Source organism: Diadema setosum, chromosome 10 (genome assembly GCF_964275005.1).
Source record: "Diadema setosum chromosome 10, eeDiaSeto1, whole genome shotgun sequence".
Classification (NCBI taxonomy): domain Eukaryota; kingdom Metazoa; phylum Echinodermata; class Echinoidea; order Diadematoida; family Diadematidae; genus Diadema; species Diadema setosum.
The window spans coordinates 13467843-13495666 of NC_092694.1; the positions used below are offsets into that span (position 1 = coordinate 13467843).

At 37.9% G+C, this 27824-nt stretch overlaps 1 protein-coding gene across 1 annotated transcript; it reads left to right on the plus strand.

Moving 5' to 3' along the window:
• The first annotated feature begins 8739 nt into the window (after positions 1 to 8739).
• Positions 8740 to 9666, plus strand: LOC140234083 (uncharacterized). The gene has a single exon (XM_072314163.1). It carries the CDS (start codon positions 8740 to 8742, stop codon positions 9664 to 9666), a length of 927 nt encoding a protein of 308 aa, XP_072170264.1.
• Positions 9667 to 27824: the final 18158 nt, after the last annotated feature.

Below are 27824 nucleotides of genomic sequence, written 5' to 3' on the forward strand. Positions count from 1 at the left end.
ACAGATGCCGTTTGTAGAGTCTATATCACATACTTTTAAAGTGTCGAGTTGATGGAATAGAGGACCCGTGTTGGCAAGAAAGTGGGAACCCGTACAGATATGAAGGGCTTTCTTTTGTAAATAATGTAAAACCATATTAGTGTTCAATGTAGCGCTATTCCCCCCGACTATATTGCAATGAGAAATATGTGGAAGTACAAGTGAATTCTAAAGAAGAAAGAGTATGTGAGGTTAGAGATAATCTTAATCCGTTTATAGAGAATACCGATGACTTTATTTTCCTAATAAGATTCCTATTCATATAAACGCCGAGAAATTTAGTGGAATCCTTTTGCTCAAGTGGTAGAGAATCAATTTTGATGGTTAAATTTGTAACATATGGTATGCTCTTTTGTTGTAAAATGAATAAAATGTGTCTTATTTATGTTAAATGACAATAATTTGACAATCTATTGCTATCAGACCATTGTTTAACTTTATTAAGTTCACTGTTTAACGTGTCAACTACTGTGGAAAGACATGTGTGGGAATAAAAGATATTGAGGAAGAACGGACAACATCGTAAATATATATGAGGAATTAGAATGGTCCAAGAATCGAACCTTGTGGGCAATTGGTGGGACGCCACATCTAACTGGTAAATTGCATGAGGATTCTGATTTAAAAACAACAGTATTGACTTCGTTTGGAGAGATAGCTAGTAAACCAGGGGGTCAGAGGCCTTGCTTATGTCCATTTTCCTTCGGCCAATGATTGGGATATGGCATCGTAAAGAGAAATAATAGCAGAGTCTGTAGAGTAATTCTTCTGGAATCCATACTGGTTTGGTAGGTAATTCGTAACAATCTAAAAATGAGTATAATCTCTTGTAAATATTTTTTTTTCAAGTAATTTTGATATGTTGGATGATAGGGATATAGGACTGTTATCACTGAATAAATTAGGGTCTTCTATTTTAAATATTGGAATAACTTTGGCAACCTTAAATAAATCGGGATGAGAACCATTCAGCAGCGATAATTTATAAACGTTAGCTACAGGCATGCTATAGGGGAGATGCATAAATGTAAGTTGTTTAAGGAGTTTAGTTGACATACCATCCAAACCACACGAATTACTACATTAAAGAGAAACTGTTGCATTTATTACTTCACTTGTATCGGTGGACTTTAAAAATATGGATTTATGAAAAGGTCTATCAAGAGAATCTGAAAAATGTTTTTCGCTACGCGGTATTTTAGATGCCAAAATTTGCCCTATATTTGCGAAAAAAATAAAAAAGTTTAGCAGTATTGCCCGGGTCGGAAACTGCATGAACATGTGGTGCTTTCTTCTTAAGAATGCACGTAATGACTTAACTTATGTAATAACCCCGAAAAGGGAGCACATGACTTTGCTTTGTGTCAACAATCAATGTGACATTTTGGGAAAATCGGGGTGGAAGTCCCCATCCCTCAACCCTCCACGTCCGAAAAAAAAAATAAAAAATAAAAATCCACTAAAGCCCTCAAATGTCGGTACTGCCCCTCTCCCCTCCTTTTCTGTTCATGACATCAATTTTAAGAAATCTTCTTAAAAGATAAATACAACGGCATGAAGAGACAAAAAGGCGAATGAAAACCATGAAAAGTATAACGTACAGGAGAAAAGAGGAGATACAAACAATCAATCAGTACACTTACCATGATCAACTTACAGTGATCAAGTGAAGGATTTTAAATTTGTGGGCTTATTACGAAATCCTATATGACATTTGTTTTCTTTTCTATTTTCCTTCTTTTTCTACTAAAGTTAAAACAATTCTATTCCGTACGTCTCTCCAATCTTTTTCTTATTTTTCATCTTTCTCAGACGAAAGGGAAATGGTCCTGCTAGGGATGCTGCAGATGTTCAAAGACCCTATACAGAGTTGCAGACTTCGTCTTTCATCGTTCCTGTCTACAAGGCTTTAAAACCGAACTTGAGGTCGAAATCTGTTGCCCCTTCGGATACAGTTTGCCAGAGTCAATGCGTCAGCATGCCTAGAGTTTTGGACTTGGATTATGAGAATCAGGACGTATTACTTTTCATGCCGCCGCGAGGGTTAAGTTTGAACAACCAACTCTATCAGAATCGGGGCGTTAGGGCGCCGCTCGCGGCAAATGGGAACGGGGTTTATGAGAATACAAACCCTCAGTCAAAGACGTTGGCGTGCCATGGTGGTGAAGACATAGGACGTAAATACGTGAATGGGTGGGTGAAAACAATAGGGTCTAAACAATGACAGGTCTTCACAAAGGACCACGCACATTTACATACACAAACACACACACACACACACAGCTATACGGACAATAAACTAAAAACAAAAACAACAACAACAACAACAAGTATAATATTGTTAGAAAAATCAGAGATTAAACAAGTGGTAGACCAATTTCATAAAGTAAAAAATTAGCACGTTGCCCTTTTCAAGCCTCAAGCAAGTATAAACCCTAAGAACGTAAAGATAAACATGAAGTAGGGTTATATAATATACATTAAGATACAGCTCATGGTGGACGATTTGCTACTTGAGTAAAAATTATGAAAATATTTCTGGGCTGAAATAATATGTGGGGGGGGGGATAGGCAAAGTTATTCTAAGAAAAGACGGTAACTTCTTTAAATAGTATGTGTATCCACCGGTTACCGAATCTCTTTTTCTGCAGCAATAATCATGGAAGTTTACAAAGACAATAGGATGACTAGATTTGCTTTATGCACTAATTACACCAATGGAAAGTTGTACAGAAGTAGATGATAGCAACTGAGATAGAATTGTTCTGTCGGTTTTTTTTTTTTTTATCAAAGGCTATGAACTGTATAGACTCGATGCGGCTGTACACAAACTCAGAACACAAATATCTGCGTAGGCAGAAAACTTACCTAGCTTTGCTAGAAATAAAGGTCTACTGACATAAATAAATAGTTATGCAATATTATGCCAATACACTAATCGATGTCATCGCTGCGCACGGCGTAGAGTAATATTGTAATGATCGTTGGAACCTGCAGGCACTTAGCGTTCACCACCGTGGCCACGGCGTGTGTATGCGTGATAAAAGGTTAACAATGCTACTAAACATCATAATTTAAAGGTACAGACACACACATTCACATGCACACACACTCAAGATGAGACCAGAAAGTATACATGTACTTTATGACTTCCGCAGAATAGAATTTCACTTTCAACTTCCCGCTTTTTTGATGACAGAAATCTTAGATATTACAAGATATTCTATACATGGTCATGGGAATACTAGTAGCAGAAAAAGTGAAGAGCTGAAAAATTGTGTGTAACAATGAATGATGAATGTGTTAAGCACCTGCACGTCAGTCCTCTAAACAAGAACATTCCTTCTTTATTAAAACATCAAAGTTCAAAGTTCAACAATCGTCAAAGTTCTGGAATTAACTACCAATTAATCATCAGTTCTTGCAAAACGTCAATACCTTTGAAAGGGAATGTAGACTTTTCATAAGTTCAGTTCAGTTATAGTTCTACGTTCCAATTTCAATAAATCATGACGTCATTCTAACAGAGTACCAGCATAATGACAATGAACTCAATGTCTTTATAATAGTACAATCGCAGACAAAGGATAAGAAAAGACTTTAGATAATGCCAGTATCTATTGTGTTGAAGGTACACTAGCAGCGAAAGCATTTCGAATGAAGTTTTGAAAAATGTGAGGCAGAGGTTAAGATGGTCCCAGGTAAAGCTACATCATTAATATGCTGTCGTAGTCGTAAAGTAGAGCCTACGTCATAAATCATGTCTCTTACTGAGTGGAGAGGAGAATCGAGCGATTGACAAGCGTTGAGTCGAGCTGTATAGATGTTAAGCAGTGATGGTGTTGATCTATGAAATAGGCACATGGTTGCATGTTTCTCTATTGGGACACTAGTCTTTTGTTGCATTTTAAATAGTAAGTTGTCTTTCATCAGTTTTTATGACTTCAGTGATTGTATGTAGAATAGTTCGCACGGTGTAATACTTTTAGAAATCTATACCATTACTTCCATCATACTATGTATATTATTTTTTAGCTATTTACTAAATGTTTTTTTGTCTGTTTACGACTGTCCTGTATGTACGCAGAGTGATGAGAACGAACATTTGGTACACTGAAAAGGGCTACTCTGTCTAAAGAATACCAAATGGATGGATAGATGATAACATGAGAAACTTTTCAAAGCTTACGATTAAATCCACCGCCAAACCATATTCTCGTTTTGTTGCCTTCATAGAGGAAATTACTGACTGCTTCATGCAAGTTCATTGCAACTCTGATATTATTATGATTATGGATTTACGACATGTTATCTAGGCGTGTAATGGTAGGTGTATGTCTTCTAGGACAAGAAATGTAATATAAGTGACATATGAATGTAATATAAGTGATGTTTACTCGGATATGTTGATTTTCGTTTGGAATGGTAGCAATATTGATTAGGATTGTTGATTTTTTCTTTCCAATGTTCAATTGTTTCTTATGTACACTAGGCATGCACGTTTTACTACATTGTTTATGTATTATTTTATATCACTTAAGGAGTGAGAGAGAACTCGATTTCATTTTCATTTAAGCCCATATTTCTTCTTGTGCAGATCAACAGGAGACATAGTTATAACATCGTCACCTTGCACAATTTGCTTGACTTTGTGTGACTGTGACTGTGTCACTTTGTTATAATATAATATGTCATTGTCAAAAATTAAAGATTCCAAAATCCCATGACGAAATCTGTACGTCCTTTTCAAATACAATTTCCTCTGATTTGTCTGATATTAATGATCCTTTGTAAGGTCATCTCATACAGGATACAGCATTCACCGAAAGCACAAATAGAGTAAGAACGAATGCAAAGAATGTGATCTTGAGCGAGTTTAAGGGGGGGGGGGGAAGTGAGGTGTGCCTGCTATAGTCTAGTTTATAGCTTGTTTTGTCTTGTTCGTTGTAAAAGGTGTTGGCAAGGTATTGAACAGACAACTGATAATTCAGCTTTTAATTGCGATAACTGGACACACTGTTACAACTGCTCTATCATGGAAGAGACAAGACATGAAACATAATACAAGACATAACACGGAAAGAGGCACAAAATACCAATCTGTACAGACACACACAGCCATCTAAAGACACGTTTTGCTCTTATTTGTCCAGGCTCTTAGTCTCAGCCAAAATAAATGACGCTGCACACCACACTAAAATATCTATATATGAATTCCCCTTGGGAGACATCTCATATTATGGGGACTGTCGTGGAGAATTGTATTAACAACGTTTGATATGAATGCAATATTGCTTGATTCGATGTCAGTATTGCCTCGGTCGGGTAATCCTTTTTCAAAAGGGCCTGATGCATTTTTTTTTTTTCGCATCCACGCACTAAAACTCACTCATTATTCATTTTTATTTATCATTAACCATACAATATCTGGGTAATAATGATAACAAAAATAATGATGATAATAATGATAGTAATTATATATATATATATATATATATATATATATATATATATATATATATGTATATATATATATATATATATATATAATGACAACTGTTCCGGAGAAAAAAAAACAACAACAACAAAACGAGAGCCCAAAGCATGTCTGCAGTAATATAATATCTATCCTGTTGTCCCTTTCATTACGACCACTTCCTCAATTAAATCCTTGTTACAGTTTAATTGTCTCTATTGAGCATTAAACAGTGCAGTTGAGAGTATGCTGCACCAACTTCAGATGTCAATTTGTCCTGCCTAACTTATGTGTAACACTTTCTTATAGACAGCATGTAACATCAAGAAACTAAGTACTTTTCTTTGATTTGTTAGCTGTATCACCCCACTGGAATAACAACAAATGTAATATGTAACAAGACACATGCGCGAAATATCAGTGGTGAGAGCTATTTGACAACATCTAACAACGAGAAATGTCACAGTACAAAGTTGGTAAGTATCAGTAAATCTGGACCGTATACACTTTCTTGCACTATGTGCCACGTTCGCACGTCCGACTCAGTCGACGGCGTGCCAACTTCGCATATTCCGCTCATACGCACAAACCCGCCAAATGCCACAGTACAATGAAAGTGTTTTTCGCGATTCCGTTCCGCTCGTCTACAGCTTTCATCTTATGTGGTGATTGACTAACAAGCAGTGTTTCATACTAGATTTGCGCGCAAATTTCAAGTTTCTGTCACTACTTTGGGTGCAAAAAGTCAAACATTTACAGTCATGAAGTTACTGGGCATTTGAAAGAAAAGCAATTATAGATTTGCCATAGAATTTACATCAATGCAAAGCTTGGCACTTTCTCTTCAACTTTGCTCATTTCGTCTACAATTTAACAGAAATCTGTAAAGGTTATATAGGTTTGAAAAATAGAATGTTTTCTCAACGCATGCACTATTTTGGTGTCTAAGAATAATGTGGCACACGGGGGTTTTCCACCATGGCACATAAAGAGTTAAAACACAACCATACAAGTAGGTTACAGGGACAGCCTAACTGAACACTATAGATATCAGTCATAGCTACAAGGCCTGGAGGCCTGGACACAACTCAATATAAAGAGGTGTGACACAACAAAATGCCACACACATCCCAATTTTCATCTTCGTGTTTGTTGTGTTGTATCGTCCATTAACTATATCAATGCAACAAAGTACCTAATACGCCTGTCCAACCCCCGGCACCTTACCATTGACTTTGTTTTGAATATTTTCTACTGCAAGAATCCCTATTGTGAACAAAATAAATGGAAATACAGTCAATGTACTAAGTTGATAATACCATGCTTTGCTGTCTATCAAAATATATATCGATTTCCAAACAAAATTTCAGCGTCTTCACCAAAGTCTCTTTAGTAGCGTCATCAAAAAGGAAGCAATATTTTTCAGTAGATTAGGTGTTCCTGAAAGCATTTCGTAAAAACAGATCTTGTTGGCGAGGTCTTTCAAAGAGCGGACAGCTAGTGAAAGAAATATCAGTTTTCATCACACAATGGAGCCTTTAACTAGTCTCGAGCAGTTTGTGCGTAGTTCTCACAACGGATGTGCGAATGTATTGTGTGCTATTGCTGAACTATGTACAGCCACTTGCAGATACAAGAAATACACGCTACGACACAAATTTTCCAGTAATAAGGAACAAAAGAATGTTTCCAGTGATAGCTGATATCTGTCTTGAGTTGATGTCAAATTTGGTATTCTCCTTTCTCGTCTCTCGTCTCTCTTTCTCTGTGTTGTTTGTGAAGAATTTGTGCACGTTGTTGTTTTTGTTGTGTGTGTGTGTGTGTGTGTGTATGTGTATGCGTCTGTTTGCTCGTTTTTTTTTATTTTATTTGTCTCGATGAGCTCTAATGTGGCATGAGTTATAGCGCCAACTTCGAGAAAATGATTGTGTTATTCAAGTCACGCTTCGCGGCCTTTAAAGACGTATAGGAGTCTGGGTGCCAGAGGCTGAATCTTGTTTTACCATCAACCCGATGTCTTTTGATGGTTTTACCCTATTTCGGGGGTACTGAATCCCAATCTGGATGATGCAACTCTTGCATCCTAGAGGGTTTTAAGATATTCAAGATGGCCGCCAAAATGGCCACCAATTGACCAAAGCCGGAAGTTCCCCTGTAGTTCCTTCTAAATGGTGAGAAATTGAAAACGATTGATAGTTTTGCCCTATTTCGAGGGTGCTGAATCCAAATCTGGTTGATGCAACTCTTGCCTCCTTGAGGATTATGAGAGATTCAAGATGGCCGCCAAAATGGCCGCCAATTAAAATCGGAAATTCCGATGTTTTTCATTCTAAGTGGTGAGAAAATGAAAACAATTGATGGTTTACCCTATTTCGAGGGTGATGAATCCGAATCTGTATGATGCAACTCCTGCATTCTTGAAGATTTGAGATATTCAAGATGGCTGCCACAATGGCCGCCACAATGCCGCCAATCAAAATCGGAAATTCCGATGTATTTCCTTCTAAATGGTGAAGATTGAAAACAATTGATGGTTTTACCCTATTCCGAGGGTGCTTCCAACCTATCCTTTCGAGGGTGCTGAATCCGAATCTGGATGATGCAACTCGTTAAGAGTTTGGAGATATTCAAGATGGCTGCCAAAATGGCCGACGAAAACGGAAATTCTTATGTATTTCCTTCTAATACATGTAATAAATGGGGAGACATCGATTACAATTGATGGTTTTACCCTTTTTTGTTTTTGTGCTGAAAATTTTCAGGTTTTCGTCAATCGCAAAATCTAAACCCAACTCTATCCTGCTAATAAACAAACGCATAATAGTTATTTTAGCTCAGTTTGAACTTGTTGTACAGCGAAACCAGCTCTACCGCGTATCTGGAGTTGGTACGATACAGGTGTGCCAGCAATGAACCCTGCAAGACTACAGATGCGGTTGAATAATTGCAAGATTACACCGTTTCCTCTACATATCATGGATAGTTTTGAACACTAAACATGCAACACACACAAGACATGCACATCTTAATCATATTTTTTTATTTTTTTTAGCGCGTTTTTATATTTTTCAGCGCGTATGTGACGTCAAAGTTGGGTGTCAAGTCTTGTCCTTGTTCAAACATAAATTACACCTTTTTGAGGACATTTCAACTGGAGATTTTTGACGTGAGTACTAAGGATGAGGACACATTTCTTAGAAATATAGGTTTTTCATTAAACCGATATGCCTACAGGTGGAAAAGCTCAAGAAAAATCTCGGAAATCCCAAAGGGGCAAGTTGTCAGAGAATGACCGGCGAAGGGACAAGACCCCCGCCGGTGAGCCCGGGGCCGAAGAATCGAACTTGAGCTCAGACGAGGAGTCAACTCCAGCTGGTCAGTCAAGCAACCATAGCTTCGACAGCACGCTGAAAGACGCCATTGAACGCCAAATTGGGCATTCTCTGCGCTCACCGGACCTTGTCAAACAGATTGCCAACGAAGTTTTTGAGGTGATTGCTGCGAAGCTCGAAGAGCGTGTAACGTCCAAAGTGTATAATGCTGTGTCCTTGGACCTTCAAAAGCACGCTGATGAGCTTAACGCCATGAAAAAGAAAATCTCGGATATGCAGAGAGACATAAAAAAACTCAACGACGACAGAGACGATGCTGAGCAGTACAGCAGGCGAAATTGCTTGCGAGTACACGGCGTCAGAGAGGACCAAAATGAACGCACTGACAAACTGCTGCTTGATCTCTTCAACTCCAAAATGGGCCTACAAATACCTCCTGATGCGATCGACCGCAGCCATCGTATAACTCCACGTCCATGGCAGGATGGCGCCGCCGAAGATCGCAACGCGCCGGACGATCGAACCTCATCGTACGCAGATACAACCAGAAGGAAGGGACCTCGGGCGATTATCATCAAGTTCAGCCGCTACAACGCGAGAAGCGATGTCTACAAAGCCCGCACTCGACTGAGGGACATACAAGGACCCAAGATCTTCATCAGAGAGGACCTAACTGCTAGCCGAGCCGCACTTTACAGGAAGCTTGTCAATAGCAGAAAGGCGAAGACCTGCTGGACACAAGACGGCATCATTTTCGCCCTCAACAAAGACGCCAAGCGAGTCAGAATCTCATCTGCATTGGACATCGAAAATATGTGAGACTGATCGTTAGCATCTCTTGTGTATCAAATGTATAGTAATATATATAATATGCCTTATAATGTCAAATACCCATGTATAAGTTGCCGCAGAGATGTGAAATGGGATCAAAACGCTATTTTATGTGTATCATGTGATAAATGGAGTCACTTAAAATGTTCGAGAGCATCTCGAGATATATTTAATTCCGAGGTAGATTGGGTTTGCGACAAGTGTATTTTTCAAGAACTTCCTCGATTTATTCCATCAACAGAAGTTGAAGATAACTCAGATGGTGTATCATTACACAGTAAATATGATTATGGTAATGCCAAGAATATATTTGATAAAATTCGCTCATTACCTGGATTTAATGTTGCTCATCTTAATATTTGTTCTTTAACAAAGAATATTGACGAGATTCGTCACATTGTAAGCAATGACAAAATTCACGTAATGTCATTATGCGAAACCAGACTGGACGACACGATCTCTGATATTGAAGTAGATATTCGAGGCTATCAATGTATAAGGTTAGACAGGAATCGAAATGGTGGTGGCATTGTGACCTACATCAACGAAAATGTTGAATTCAGTGTCAGAAAAAGACTTATTCATTGACGGTCTAGAGCTTATGTGTATTAAAATTTTTTTGCCAAAGCAAAAACCTATTATTATAGTATATTGGTACCGTCCTTCAAACTCCCACGATGCGATTTTTGATCAGTTTGAAACTTTACTACAGTCGTTAGAATTTTCCTCAAAAGATGTTATAATCTACGGAGATTTGAACTGTGATTTAATGAAGAAACCTTGGTCATGTCAATCGAGACGGTTTCAACTTTTAGCTGAAGATTTCGATCTGAAGCAATATGTCGACAAGCCGACAAGAATCACACCGTCGACAGCTACATTGATAGACGTGTTGTTTTTATCTTGTAAGGATAAAGTGAAATTCTGTGATGTACTGCCGTTATCAATTAGTGATCATTATATGATCGTTTGCTCTTTAGGTAAAGCCAAGGCTGGGAAAGGTTACCATAAGTTTACATATTGCCGAAGTATGAAAATGCTTAATCTGGAGGACTTTAAGGCTGATTTAGAAAAGATTAGCTGGGATGATGTACTGGGTGAGTCAGATCCAAACAGTGCGTATGACAAATTTTCTCATAATTTTATTCCTCTATTGGATAAACATGCCCCCCTTCGAAAGAAAAGAATACGGCATCGAGAGTCACCGTGGATGAATATTGATATATTACGTAAGATGCGTGAAAGAGATCACATGAAACAACAAGCCCTTCGCTCTAAAATCGACGAGGATTGGAAATTATATAAGAGATTGAGAAACTCTGTAACTGATATGATATGGCGAGCAAAACGAGCTTATGTGTCTGAAAGCATTGTAAGGAATAATGGTGATACAAATGCAATGTGGAAATCAATACGACGTATAATGCCAAAGAAAAACAGTGATACTCCCATTCAAAAGTTGATCATAGAGGGAAATGAAGTTAAAGGTTCAAAAGAAATAGCGGCCTCTTTGAATGATCATTTTGTAAGCTTGGCTGCTAAAAGAAAACAGGAGTCTAATACGAAATTTGGTAAAAATATGCAACAATATTTATCTAGGATTAGATCTCAGTTCACTTTTACTCAAATTTCTCCAAATGATGTAATGAATGTTACAAAAAATATTTCGAGGAACAAAGCTACTGGTTTGGATCAAATTCCTGCCTGTATCATAAAAGATACTATTGATTTTATTGTCGAACCTTTGACCCACATTCTAAATCTGTCATTGAAAACTGGTAAAATTCCAAGTATATGGAAAAGGGCACGTGTAACACCTATCCACAAAGGTGGTGATAAAGACAACCCATCAAATTATAGACCGATATCAATTTTACCAGTAATGTCCAAAATATTAGAGAAAATTGTATTTGATCAAATATATTGTTACCTGTGTCAAAATGACATACTCAGCTCGCATCAACATGGTTTCCGCCCTGGTCATTCCACTTTAACCGCATTGTGGTATTTAACAGATGAAATGTGTAAACAAATTGATAATGGAAATGTAATTTGGTGTCGTTACTCTGGATTTAGAAAAGGCGATCGATTTCATTTCCTTTGATGTTGTCATTGAGAAATTAAGATATCTTGGATTCGACTCACAAGCATTGCATTGGTTCAGTGATTATTTCACTAACAGAGAGCAGTCAACCTTGGTAAACGGAAACTTGTCAGCAAGTAGGACGGTTACAAGCGGAGTGCCACAGGGAAGCATTCTCGGGCCCCTTTTGTTTATCTTAGCTTTAAACGATCTGCATAAATCTGTCAAGAAGTGTGCGCTTTCCCTATATGCAGATGACACTTGTTTATATTTTCCTTCAAAGGATCCGTCTTGTTTACAGAAAACAATCAATGATGACCTAGTATCACTTCTTGAATGGTTTAAAAGTAACGAATTATTGTTAAATGTAAACAAATGTCAGTTTATGTTGATTGGATCTAAACGGAATTTGCGAAATTTTCAGAATGTTCATCTTAACATTCAAAATACACCTCTGCAAAGAGTTTCAGAATGCAGATATCTCGGGGTCATTCTCGATGAAAACCTAACATGGACCCCACAAATTGAAAACGTTAGAAGCAAAACGCTTAAAGTCTTTCATGCAGTCAAGCGTATAAGAAAGTACATTGATAAGGATACCTCTATGTTGTTATACAAAGCTCTAATCCAACCCCATTTGGACTACTGTAGTGTAATCTGGAGGACTGGTCACTCGGGTCAACTACATCGATTGCAAGTTATTCAGAACAGATGCCTAAGAATGGTGCAAGGTGTTGGCACCCGTTACAATAGGGAAACTCTTTATTCTTCTCTTCAGGTCGACCGACTCAAAGAAAGAAGAGGAAATCAAGCCTTAATCTTTATATTCAAACTGTTGTATAACCTTGCTCCAACAACTTTGTCTTCTAGTGTTCAACTCAGATCATTTGAAAATTACACTCTACGAAACTCAAATACTCAAATTGTGATGCCAAAACCTCGATCTAATTTTGTCCGAAATAGCCCATTATATGTTGCATGTAAAACTTTCAATAACCTTCCTGTTCATTTGAGAAGAATTAGTGACATCAAAAGTTTCTCGAGAGAGATCATGAAGTTAGCGGAAATCCCTTAATGTGTCCATAGAAATATATCGATTTTCTCTTTGTTTTTAATATCTGAATTTTTTCTTCTTTTTTCTCATTGATCTTCTTTGTAACTTGTTCAGTGTTTGTTATTTATTGTATATCATTGCATATGTTTGCATTTTCGCCGTGTGAATGTATACTTTGTTATTCGATGTGAAACACGGCCTTGCTGAAAAACAGCTGTCCAGCTGAAAGCAGGCTTTTATTTCCGTGTATAAATAAAATAAACTCAAACTCATATTGTGATAGTGATGTAGAGAAGTTTACTGAGATTACCCAACATTACCTGTCTTAATCCATGAGCAGTTAAAAAAAGAATCATCATTCTGGGCAATTATCGCCCAAATGAGCTTTTAGGTGATTAAACCAACATTGGGCAATTATTTTTTACTTAAATATTGAGCGAATATTTACCAACAGAATTGGTGATGGAGAGTTGGGTACTTTTTGCCCCGCTGTTGTGTAAGTGACGCATTCCCTTTGCGCGTTGAGTAATTTTTGTTGGGCAACTGATATTTGGGTAGAAATTCGCCTTACATAATTTACCAACATTATTTTGCACATTAAGCTTGGGTATTTCTTACCAGTACTTGGATAATTTTGTTACGTTCCTTCCTAAGTTGGTAAATTTTCATGGACAAGTAAAAAAGTCCGTGCGTGTACGCGTGTATGTGTGTATGTATGTGACGGTATGTGTGTGTGTGTGTGTGTGGTATAGGCCTACGTATGCAAGGATGGCCGAACCTTACGATTTTATAGGGGGTACCAAGAATTACTATAGGGTGTTCTCCGTTTTAGGAATGGGATGGGGGACAACACACACACACACACACACACACACACACCCACACACGTATTTTGACACAATTTTCTTACGTTCCCCTTTATTCCGTCAACACCGGAGGGGTTAAAAAATCAACATTGTGGGAGTATCTGTCTGTGGGAGCAAACTACAGGATGCTCCTACAATATTGCGAGTTTGTGTTTTGTGTGTGTTTGTACGTGCGTGTGTGTGTCGGTTTGTGTGCAAATAGTTAGATGACACAATTTCAAACCCATGTAACTGACTGGACTTGCTTACCACTTCATTACAGATTAAAACCCAGTAACTAAAACATTGAAATTTTGATACCAGTTGATACCAGTTGGTTTCTATTGGTTTCTACTGTTTTTTTTTTCTTTGCTCATAAATATTCATAAACTCTTCAAATTCTCTTCTTGAAAAAGATAAAATATTGTTTAATTTAATGTTTTTTATGATTTCAATAAACTCTGAAATGTCTGAAATGTATTGGAAATTTACTGAATATTATTTCCGTGATATTCACAATTTTAACTTGTACCTTTGATGAGGTATTTTCATATTTTTATAATAAAAGTGTAATCTACATGGTAACCATGTCTTGAAGCATTACAACTAAATGTCCCTATATATGTGTTCAGTCACATTTTGTCCCTGTATTTCTTCAACTAGTATGTTTATTAATTCATGTAAACAAATGACGTGTATCTTAATTTCATTTGGAAATGTAAAAGTTACATTGTACTTAATTTGTTTATATGAAATTGTCATATTATATGCTTTGGCCGGAAATGAAATAAAAATGAACTGAAATGAAATGTGAATGAAATATCCCTGGTAGTAACTAGGTCTAGAATGTAGGCTAAGCCTAGATGTACTTGTAGGTATAGGCTTTACGACTAGCCGTAGGATTATGATAGGTTAGATATGAACAATGTCTTGACATACACATGTTCTGGTAAACACCCATATATCAAATAATTAAACACAAAATTTTTGATTAACCAAAATTCAACTTACTAAATAGTTGGACAAATGAAAGTTTGGCAATATCTAATTGGGTAAAATTGGTTGGGCAAATGATTGCCCAACTCAAAATATAACCAACGGTTGGGAAATTGCAAAGTTGGGTAAAGTCTGATTGGTCAACAGCTGATGGGCAATTTAATTTGCCCAACCGTATAGCAAACTAATTACCCAACATCAGTTGGGCAGATTTTAACTAATAGTTGTGTTGACAGTATGTTGCCCAGTGTTGGTTAAAAGTTGGGCATTTTTTTTTTTTTTGCCCAACTATTAATATCAAAGGCAGCCGGTCGTCGCAGGCGATTCGCAGCTCAGTAGAAAAGCACGACAAGCTGCTCCTCCCGTTATTGTACCCCCGTACGTACCGAATGCCGAACACGACGCTACGCAGCGCACCAGCGAAAACCAGATGGGGCACGAGCGCCATGCGAGCTGTCCACTGTAATTTCAACATGGACGCCCGAATACCTACCGAATGGGGCCGAATGGGTGCATGCACAAAACCGCACAACAGCCATGCGCATGAAAATCTCTCCCGGTCCGCGACACAACAAGTAGTGAGAGCTGTCGGGTGTACGTACGTACGTATCTGGCCCCAGTCTCTGCTTATTTGCACTATGGTGCCAATTTCAGCAATCTAAGCAATAATATTTCAAAATGTCGGAAAATATTATATAACAATATCATAAATTATTCATATATTACGTTGTTTAATATTTGGTATTTATAAATATGCTTTGATGAAGAAATATTAAAACTCTAAGCTTCATGTATAGCAAGTTGCAATGCATATGGTCATATGGCAGGTTGTTATGATCTCATCGTGCAATGTTGTCTGCTGCGTCAGCTGCATGCGTACAGCTTACAGTACGTTGGGCCGGATCGTAACATAACAAAGTTGATAGAAAGTCGTCGGTACCGGTATGTCAATATCAATATTGTGTGTGGTATGCGTGTACTGTTTGCAATAAAAAGTGCTGTACTGTTTCGGCTTAGCCTTGGCTTTGGTTTAGTAATGAAACCTCACAATGGAGATCAAACAGCCGTCCAACTCGAGGCAACGTATCTACTTGTTTGACGCTATCGACGAGTGGAGAACGCAGAGAGACGTGTTCTTAGCTGGAGGACAAGACTTAGTAAGAGACCAGAGGGGGAGGCTTCAGCGTCAGCGTGCCGATAAAAAATTTGCTTTCCACTTGCTGGAGTTGCATGAACAGTTTTGCAGGAATTTTTATTTAGAATGTGCAAATTCGTGTTACGACATGCACGGTGGAATTGTGTTACCACGGCTTACGCCAATCAAGCAACCCCAGCTGGCCAAGTCAACAACTTCAAGGAATCCAGATCCAGATGATGTGTAAGTAGAAGTCTACACATGAATCAATGATTGAAGTGGAATGACTTTTTCTAATCTAGTATCAGTAACTTTAGGGCATTTGCGTTTGATCGACAAGTAGGCCTATTTTTCTATGTATAATTCCGCGAAAAACTTCTCTAAGTTCTCATTTATGTCAAATTATGATAAGGCCGTAATTGAAATGACATTTGCTGGGTCAGTTTAATGTCATTAGTCCCATTGAATGAGAAGTTTTTCATATCAATCATGTTATGCAAATTCCCCAAGAATATGATTTAGGATTTGCAAATAAATAAAAAAAAAAAAATGAATAGATCTATCGCACGCTCCATCATACATGTAGTCTAACCCAATAGATCTGGTAGAACTCTAACGTTTAAACAGGGGAACTATAGGTTCAAAGATGATAGATCTAACAATAATAGATTCTAGTTTAGGCCCTTGAAGGTATGTCGGTTGGTGCACGGCCCCCTTCTACCACGGCCACAGTTACACTGCGCAGTGCAACTGTGGCCGTTGGCCCTGCACGGGCACAGTCGCTTCCCCGTCCTGAATTTACACACGCCAGGGCAAGTATGGTTGGACCTACTACTAATCGACCGCCTAATGTTTATCTGCTTGATAAGAATATTTAACACTGAAATTCACGTAAAAAAAAAAACTTGACCTACGTGATTGAGAAAATCCAGCTCTATCAAATGCCGTTGTTCCGTTTTCGATTCGAAGTTTCAGTGCAAAAATATCGCCGAACGAATTATTAAGTGCGGATGTTCAAAAGTCATCGACAATTCAAAGGGGGAATTGAAAGTTTTTGTACTAATCCTTTTGGGGGTTTACATAATCTCCTTTGCATCATTTTGTTTACCAAGATTACAGAATTTGCTCGTGATATCATATGAAAATATTCGGAAGCGTGTTTTTTTTTCTCATTATTTCCAGTGCTTCTGAAAGTATTCTTGATTACTTGTACTTTTCTTTATTAGGATCGACCGCTGTTTTTGCATTGACAATGCACGCAAACCGAGTTGTATTGAACACCGTGTTGTACGAAGCTTTTTAGAACCCTTTTAGAAACTTCCATAGACATTACATTGTGCTGTCATTACGATTCGGTGAAAATATTCATTCGAAATTTTGTCCTTGATTAAAACCATTAATGAACAATGAATTATCGCGTTTTCCCACACCATCCTCATCTAGGCCTACATTCAAAGCCAATCCATTTTTATGTGCTTTGCGCGCAGAGAAGTGCGTACTAAGTGTTCAGTGCGCGAATTATACGCGGTCGGTTTCAATAAGGGTGGTCGATATGTAGTAGGGCTACCATACAAGACACAGGGTCTCCGACCCAATCGTCCGCGTTCAGAATGGACAACTCGGCGGTAATCCGCTACCCATGACGATGTGTCATCGTCCATGATGGCCACCCTACCTATGATCTGATCTGACGATTACAGTGTAGTTAACGAGTGACGACGATCGACGGTGCGATGAAGAGAAGGCGTACACTGTAGTCGTACGAAGTATAGGCAGCTAGCTACTATAGCTCATGCGAACATTGCATCACACAGTACATACAGTATATACCATACATTCAATTCACATTACACAAAACGTACTCCCCGCGCTCAGATCAATCAAGCGAGCAAACGAGATACCATAGCGCGATACATTGCTTTAGGGATGTCTTGCGCACACACACATTTCGCTTCGTAGCAACTTCGGAAGCGAGTTTACGTGCTGCCGCCCGCGGCTGAAATATGTCCATGTATCCTCGCGACTGGGTGTCTTTAATATTAATATTTGAATGTCAATTTCTGCCAGTTACTTTGGCTGTCATCTTGGACATTTAAAAACCCTAAAGAATGCACAAATTGCAACAACCTAGTTCAAGGATGCTGAATATAGGGTCTAAAAAATTCAATTCTTGACAGTTATTTTGGCGATCATCTTGGACATCTCAAAACCCTAAGTAACACAAAAGTTGCACCAACCTGGTTCGGATTCAGCACCCTCGAAATAGGGTAAAATGGCCAATAGTTTTCAATTTTACACCACTGAGAAGGAAATAGGGGGCTTACACGGAAATTTTCGTTTTTCACGGCCATTTTTGGGGCCATTCTGGCGGCAATATTTATCATCTCAAAACCCTTAAGGATGCAAGAGCTGTATCCTGCAGCTTCAAATTCAGCAAAGTCAAAAAAGAGTTACTGTAAAACCACTATTAACTGTTTTCAATTTTACACCATTTAGAAGGAAATAGGGAGTCTACATGTGAATTTCCGTTTTAATGGTCATTTTGGCGGCCATCTTTAACTTCTCAAAACCCTTAAGGATGGAAGAGTTGTATCCTGCAGCGTGGGATTCAAGCACTGTCAAAATAGATTAAACCACCAATTGCTTTCAAATTGTCGCCATTTAAAAGGAGATACACGGGAATTTCAGTCTTTGGCGGCAATCCTTGGCGGCCTTTCTTGGCGGCCATCTTGAATATCTCAAAAGCCTTCAAGGATGCAAGAGTTGCAGCATCCAGATTCGGATTCCGCACCCTTGAAATGAGGTAAAACCATCAATTGTTTTCAATTCTCACCATTTAGAAGGAAATAGGCCTACATGGGAATTTCCGTTTTTGGCGGCCATTTAAGAGGCCATTTTGAATATCTCAAAATCTTCAAGGATGCAGGAGTTGCATCAGCCAGATTTGGATTCAGCACTCTCGAAATAGGGCAAAACCATCTATTGTTTTCAATTTCTCAACATTTAGAAGGAATTACAGGAGAATTTCCGGTTTTGGCGGCCATTTTGGCGGCCATCTTGAATATCTCAAAACCCTCTAGGATGTAAGAGTTGCGTCATCCAGATTCGGATTCAGCACCCCCGAAATAGGGTAAAACCATTAAAAAAACAAACAAACATTGGGTGGACGGTAAAACAAGGTTAGCCCCAAAAAGTGGCTTTGGCACCCAGACTAGTATACGAATTCACGTCGAAACCGATCAACTCCTTTCCATCCGTCGAGGAGTTTCAAGTCAATGAGGAAATCAATTTTTCGAAACCGGTATTCATACATGAAGGATTTATGCATCACATCACGATCCTTTCATTGACATAGACACGTGATGTGATTGTGCAAAGTGAACTTCGGTTTCGCAGGCGTCTGTATTCGAATGTTTCTTCTATATGCGAGTCAGAAGAAATGTTTGTACTATTTTCTCTCCGTTTTTTTAGTTCTTGTGGCAATCAATGACGTTAAGATTATGATTCCAATGCTCCAAAGACTTTCGTGAATTATTTGACAGGGCAATGATCTCTGATGCTTCTTTGGAATTAGTCGTCTGTGTTATATCAGTTCGTCGATCCAGAGTTTCGTGTCATCATACTTCTGGGTAGCAAGGGGTTACGAATTGTGGTGCTTATTGCCGTGCTCTGCTCGGATGATTGCCCAGATCGATGTATTGCGATGTTTGCGAAGCTTATGATGACTAATGATCGCCCATGCCTTATGCTTTTCTTAATCAATTCACAGCGCTGCTTCTGACTGCTCTCTCTCTCTCTCTCTCTCTCTCTCTCTCTTTCAATTGCTGACGGAACCAGCGGAGAGTGAGAGGAAACTGGCAAACCTGACCATCTCATTATCGACATTGTTATTATCCTCATAATCGACAATTGACAGTAGTCAATCTGTCTTCCACGCAGACCAGTAACGGCACGACGCTGTCGCAGAACGCATCCCTGACACTCTAGAACCCTTGTCACTGATGGACTGGAAGTGAATGGTACCATTCTAAACAGCACTAGTATTGCCTTTGCCGACATGAACTCTACGATGTCTACTCCGGCCTCAACGGAGTTAGGTACAACGCTGTCGTTCTCAGCACTGACTTCAAACGACACGCTGCCCTCGCAAGGATCATTTCACTCGATGTCAGTGATGGCGAATCGAACGACAGATAGATACAATCTTTCTATGACGACTAGACACGTAACCACGGTTAATATCGTCAGTACCTCTCTACACCCAACCACACTTAAGGGAATTTTTAATGGTAAGTAAAGGAATGCGTAGCTCTTTACTGTCTTTAATACGGGTAAACAGGGTAGAAATAAGTAATACTAGTAGACCACTTCAGCTGCTTCGCGCGAACATGAGCAAATTAATAGTATATTGATGCAAGCTTTATTTTGAAGAATCCAATGGGTTTGAGATTCAAGCTATAGTAGGGCCTATACAGATTATAATGCCCCATATAGCAGATGACATTAAACATATTACATGTCATAAAAATGTTACGTAAATTATTATATATACAAAATGCATGACATACGATATATATCACGCTTAAACTAAAGGACACATCCAAGTCTCTCCAGCAGAACTTCCACAACTTTGTCAAGACTGATAAAGTACATGTTCAATCCCGATTATTTTGAGCGATTGGATATGGTGTTTTGAGATGTTCATGAACGCCACATCAAGAATGAAATAGAGATTGAATACAAGAAACAGTCAGATTATGCAAGTCCTCTCCAATAAGCCTATTTTCTTTTACGTCATCATCTTGATTAAATGTAAATTTTTTATTAACATTTGCATAGCCAAGGTGGTAGTTATTAAGAAAAAAAAATGATAAAATGAGTGATCCCTTATTGTCTAAAAAAGGGCAAAATAGCGTGTAATTGTAAGCAATAAGAGATGTTTATGCATATATATGTATGGCACCTACAATGTAATAATACATACGTATGTATCTGCATGAGCAATGATATAATGCAGGAACCAATAAATCAAATCAACAAAAAAACAACAAACAAACAAATAGAATTAAAAGATGCAGTAATCAACACCTTAACAAGGAGGTTGCCTTAACAGGGAGGTTTTAACCTCCTCCTTGAAAGAATCAAGGGAAAATAAGCTCCTAAATGTGTAGGGTAATGCATTTCAAAGAGCGAATGAGCGATCATGTATTTTCAGAAGTACATAATTAATATATCAAGATACATCAATATATTTTAGACCGTTCACCCCAATTTCCCTCGTCAAGATCTCACGTGATCAAGAAGTCGCTATTTTTTTTTTTAATGTTCCATGAAATGTGGCAGGCCTGACAATGGGTGCAGAATGGGTGCGATGGGACGTATATTAGCCACGACTGTACATAATGAAGCCTTTAACCCTTGAACTTATAACTGCTATAGCCACGGTCTGGTCTGATTCGAAAGTTCCTTATAATGAAAAAAAAAATAACCAACAAATAATCGTGTAACTGGTCTATTAAGTGTGTGAAATACGAGGGCATTAGGACATACATCTTAAGGACACATAGAAATTTCATATTACAAGTTAGAGCTATATGCCTACACTGCTATTTTTTTTTTCATTACATTTAATTCCAGCATACATGGCCAAGATCTCGACTGATCAAGAAGTCGTTATTCATAAAATGGTCAATATTCTTATGCAAAATATGGGGAAGATAGGGCATGATTTTCGATCTTTGATCTTTCTTTGTGTGGAGCAAGAAACAGGCATTTGACCTGCCTATGTAGGCTCCTCCAGGACATTTAAATAAACGCTCTCCTAGAAGTTAAATCAAAATTAAATCTAGACGCGTGAACAAAAGAACAACAAATGTTTATTACTGCGGTTGTTTCATTTGACTCTATTCATTTAATTCATGTTGTACAGTTTCACCGTGTGGATTTGATTTTTTTTTTTTTTTTTTTTTTTTTTTTTTTTTTTTAACAGTGAGGAATGTACCCTTCTATTACTTCTGTTTCCTCCAGAATCGTTCATCCGCCTCCTTATCATCGCCGGCACCACGGTGGGCTCGTGTCTCGTTCTGCTCGTCGTCTCCGTCCTCGTCTTCTGCTGCCTAAAGAGACGGCAAAGACGGAGGAACATGCGCCATTACAGATTCGAGAAGGAGTGAGTAGGACGATAGTAATTATGATGTTGGGAAAATGAGAAAGATATTGATGAGAAAGTCATGGGGAACAAATGATAACGAGTAATGATATCAATTATAACGAGTGTAATAAAAATAATCCTAGTAACTGACGATGCAAAGCATATTACACTCATTATAATGTCTGAATCCAACCTTAGTAAACTTGGGAAGAAATTAAGTTCAGAAGATTGGTCCAGGGTATAGAGTCAAAGCGACATTGATTTAGTCCTTGAAAATCTTATGAATAGTTTAATCAATAATTATGATTCTAGTGTTCCTCTCCAAAGACCTCATCATTTTTATCATAAAAAAACAAAACAAAACATACCACGACAACCATGGGTTAAAAAATCTCTTCTCAGGTCCATTAACCGAAAGAATAATCTTTTTCACAAATATCGCAAAGATCCATGCCCTTCAAACAAATTAAGATATGTAACTCGTTATCGAGCGAAATTATTTTTCGCGGCAGTTTGTTAAATATAAATCTGATGTGAAGAGTACGTGCTACGTGATTAATGAGGCGCTCAAACACAAAAATAATACCGATCCTCCCAAATATATATCAGCGGACGGTCACCAAATTAAGGACCCGGTCATTATGGTGGAATCTTTCAATGATTATTTTGCAAATCTTGGTCCACAACTTGTAAATCTTGTAAAATCCCGAAATCACCAACTGAATAGATATTTAGGTAATAGGAATCCTCAATCGATATTTTTTTTAACCTATTGTTGAAGAAGAAATTGTATATATCGTCAAGAATTTGAACGATCAAAAAAGTTCAGGATAAGATGGAATTACAAATTTTCTTTAAAAAAAATGTTTTAAATGAAATCATTTCTCCTCTTACATACATTCTTTATCAATCTTTATCTAATGGTAAAGTCATCAATAAGATGAAAGTCGCAAAAGTTGTCCCTATCGTTAAGAATGGACAGAAAGATTTGGTGAATAGTTACCGACCAATTTCTTTATTGACTTCCATCTCTTAAATCCTTGAAAGGTTAGTTTATACGCGATTATCAAAATTTCTCACAAATCATAACATTTTATCAGATTTTCAGTTTGGTTTCAGCAAACATTACAACACAATCCATGTTTTACTTACTTATGTAGACAAGGTAGCTCATGCTATAGATAATTTTGAACATACAATTGGAGTTTTTCTTGATTTTTCTAAAACTTTCGATACAATAGATCATGGAATTTTATTTTATAAACTCTCCCATTATGGAATCCGCGGGACGCCTTTAGAATGGTTTAGGAGTTATTGAACAGATAAGAATAGAATGCAATTTGTTAATATTAACGGCCATGATTCGCAGTTTAAACCTATTTCATGTGGAGTCCCACAGGGCTCCCTCTTGGGCCCCCTTTGGGCACAAGTTATCTTATACATAAACGATCTTCAAAAATCATCGCAAATGTTATCATTCATTTGTTTTGCCTGTGACACATTTTTTTTTTTCACATCGAGACGCTAATACAATAATTAATGTAATGAATACTGACCTCAGGTCTGTGCAATCCTGGATTTATGCGAACAAATTATCCCTGAATATAGAAAAAAAATCCTCATTATATGGTATTCAGTAATTCTTTGAATGTTGTCCCACATGATATCAAAATATCATGTGGGACAACATATCGTATCAAAATGTTTAATACTGGTTACTAACACCAAGTTTTTAGGGCTTTGGATTGACCGAGAATTATCCTGGAAAACCCACATTAATTTTGTAAAGTTTTGTCCAGAAATATCGGAAATTTAAATAAGCTTCATTTTTTTTTACCTCTTTATATTTTGCAGAGCATAATTATATTCTTCTTTAATATCCCAACACTTTAATTATGAAATGTTGGTGTGGGAAAGTGCAATTAATTCATTATTAGATTCCTTTCTTCGTATTCAAAAGCGTGCAAAGAGAATCATAAACCACGCGGGATATTTTGCTCACACCAACTGTTTTTTTTTTTTTCATCAAAACAGAATTCTGAAAATTCCAGACCTAATTTGTTATAATCTCGGAATTTTAATGTATAAACTAACAACGAATGAATTACCAACTGTTTTTATCCGCATGTTTAAAAGAAATCGCTCTATTCACTGTTATCCCACTCGCCATAGTGACGCCTATCACCTTCCCCGTACTCGCACTATTTTTGCAAAGAAAACAATTGTTTTCTTGACCCAGATACTGGAATGACCTCCCTCAAGACATTACTTCTTCTTTACCCCTTTTCACCTTCAAACGCATATTAAAACAGCTATTACTTAGTGGATACACTCCACCAGGCATTTAGCAACTTTTTTTAATATATATAATCCCAGTCATTTGTCTTTGTTCGCAGCACTAAGTTATTTAATGGTGCCGATATATCAAACATAGCATTCTTTTTCAATCACTGCGAGATCCGTACAGTCTGGCTTGAGCGATATTCATGTGGTTCATTATAGTTCATTCTTTATTATTGATTTTTGTACTGGTATGATTTTAGTTGGTCAAGATAAACATATCCGTTCTCCGTATAATTCCATGCCTATTGATTCTGGAACCTACAGTTTTACAAGCGTTACAGCTTTTATGTAGGCCCCATCATATTTCTGATATTTACTTGTGACATCCTCAGATGATATGACCATAATAGATTTCTGTCAAGTATGTTTTGTTTTGATTTTTTTTCTTCAATCACAAGACATGATTCTATGTATTTTGTATTCTTGTTCTACTGTTAATCATTTTGTAATCTCATCATTGATAAAGTTGAAAATATGAAATAAATTTGAATTGAACTGAACTGTATATCATCTTTGTATGAATTTTGTTACATATAATATAGCAACTTGATACTGATAACAGTAAGTCATTCACTTTCTTAACTTGGATCCTAACGTACGATAACAAGTTCAGCTTTCACCGCATTTCCACCTATACACGCATGCTAAAATCGGCCAGTTTTTCAAAAAATTCTTTTGATTACGTTATCAGCTTCCAGTTACCGAGTAACGCGGCGCCGCGCCCGAGCAGAGCACGCGCTTAGAGCGCGTATGCGAAACTTAAATACGCGCAGTATGCACTCCCAAGTTCATTGTCTATATCTTTGAAAGAGAACAGAAATTGAATCCTCTGTTTTTTGTGTTATTATTAACTTTTCCCACAAGTATCAATTCAAATCCACTCACACATTTTTGAGTTGTTAAAAAAACCCCCAAAACAGCAAACAAACAAACAAACGCCTTTAAAAAGTATAGCCTCCATCTTTTGGGGAGGTAATAAACCTACAATTCAGATCCTAAATGCACACGAGAAAATAAAGATGGACATGACACCCAAAGCGCTCTCATCCTTTAAAGTGAAAACAAAGTTCTGGTAAGGGCTTGAGAACCCGTCTGGCACCATTTCATATTTGCTTGCAATATATCGAAAGAGTCTACAAAGAAACTTACCTGGCTGACGCGGTTTGCCGGAATGATGAGTCGTTTTGGAGTATTTTGAGAAAAATAATAAAAGTCGGTAGACCGACTTTTATTCCAGAAGGCTCCAGACTAACTCGGTCTCAGGGAAAACTCGACCCTATTTCAGACAATTTACACACAGTTCGTGATCGCCATGTTCATCAGTACTCTATAAATACTACGGGTGTATGGGTAGCAAACGAGGCCTTACTGAGCAGACAGGAAAGTGCGTGCTAATCCTGTACAAAACAAATGGACAGCGCGCGGTCCATCACCTCATCAGTTGCTGAGACGCACGGTCTTTGAAGTTTTTGTTGTTGTTTATCAAGCGTCTTTTGATTGTTTTTAGAGGTGGGAGAGGCGCACACTAATTTTGCATGCGCGCCAAAGAGGTTTTTGATGCGCGCGTTGTAACAACTCGGACCATTACTGCGAGTAGCCAGAACGCTACAATGTAGTTTATACAGGCCGCTCCCATATTTATGCATAGTACACCACACTGTACTATCCAGAGGGACAACCAATACAACTCATCCCGCCGTCAAGCAAAGCGAGGTCGAGTTATCCCCGAGTCCGAGTCTAGCCTGACCCCGTTCGGGTAAGTTCTGAGACTGAACGTTTTTAGTTAATATTTCCCATTTTTGTCGTTACCCATCGAATATCTTGTTATTACAGCGTAATTCCGCATATTTCCTAGGCATACGTTCACATTTTGGAGCAAAATTTGACAACTTTTGTAGGCGTACCAGAACTTTGTTTGGGCTTTAACTTGTTTTTGTTTTGGCATTGCTGAGAACAACATGAAAGGAAACAGTGAACGTTGATTATTACACTATTAAAAGTGTCCTCTTTTACCCCATGAATAGTTTGAACTTTGATCGAGTTTGAAATCAGAATGTTACTTGTCACTTCCCAAATAAGGCTTCCTTGCACTCACATAATCATACTTGGAATGTTCAATTTTTTCTCTATCGCTTCTTTGTGCTGCTCTGGTATCAGAAAACAGTGTCATGGTTTCATAGTTGTTTCGAATGTACCGTTAGTGCACCAGTTTTCAACAGGACCCAGACTTCGACACCCAGCAGATAATTCTTATAAAATTTTATACTCAATACAAACGTCTGTCTTCAGCAATCAACCAAGTTATCAATCACATTTCTAGTCTTATATAAACACCGTTTGACACTTGTCATCATAACCCGACGGTAGAATAGGAGAAAAGCAACACAGTGTCAACAGAAATGTGAATGTCAGCCATTTTTAGGGGTTCAAAACAATATGACGCATTTTGTATACATCGCCGTAAAATTAAATTCACCCGTGCCGGTTATCTTGCTTTAGTATCAGTTTGTTTGCCAAATCTTGATGTTTGATTTCATAATCGTCTTTAGTAATATCATGGCTGAATTTGTGATAAATGAGCAAACTTGTAGAAAGAGTTGGCTTTGAGAATGTGGCACCAGATTTCGACATTCCCATATCAAGACACGTTATAGAGGAAACAACAAGTTCTAGCGCCGGTATGATTGCTAGTTTGCGTCCACAATGCAGTGTACGCGTACTGTACGCGCCATGTGATTTCTGTGTGATGCGCGCTGTGATTGTGTCGAAAAATGATGCTGGGTGTCGAAATCTGATGCCAGCGACGGCGTGACGGAAATCGCTAAAATTGAACACGAGTGCATTCAAATTGGAATTCGTTTAAGGCATATTATTATTGGCCTTTGTATTGATAGCTCAACTTCATGTCGAAATTCTGAGGTAAAACGGTGCAGTATTGATGGTAAACAAGGAAATGTGCTAAAGTGTCGAAAACCGGTACCCTTACTGTACTGTGTGTCATTGTCTAAAACATCCATGCATCCAAAGTGTGGTAGTCCTTCGTAGAAAGGCTTCTTTCTTCGTTCGAAATTACTTAAATGTTTCCCACGATAGAGTCAAAGTTTTCCTTGTGAGGCAGTAAACATTAAAATGAACATCAGTCAGAAGAGGACAATTCCGGATAAAAGAGGCATTGAGACTCAATACGAGCAGGCTGTTGTAAACTATGAAAAGGAACCGTTCTATTTGATTTGAGTGTAGATATTCCATCCCAGCGTAGTGCCACAAAAGGCATTTACCTGTAAATGATATGGAACAACCTGACTACCACCACTTTGTCACACTTAATGTACAAAAGGTACAGCTGCGAAAAAAAAATATCGTAATGTATAAGCCGTGCTATAGTTAGACCAATGAGCTGTTCCTGGCTGATGTAAGTTAATCCTCCAGAGAACGCCATTTCCGAGGTGGTCATCAACACGTACAGAATTATTAATTAAAGGGGATAGATTTGCTTCGATCTAGATTAAAAGAAAATACCGCTTAGAGGAGTTTGAACA

Excerpts from the sequence above, each read along its gene's own strand:
- LOC140234083 (XM_072314163.1), top strand. The coding sequence starts at position 8,740 with ATGCCTACAGGTGGAAAAGCTCAAGAAAAATCTCGGAAATCCCAAAGG.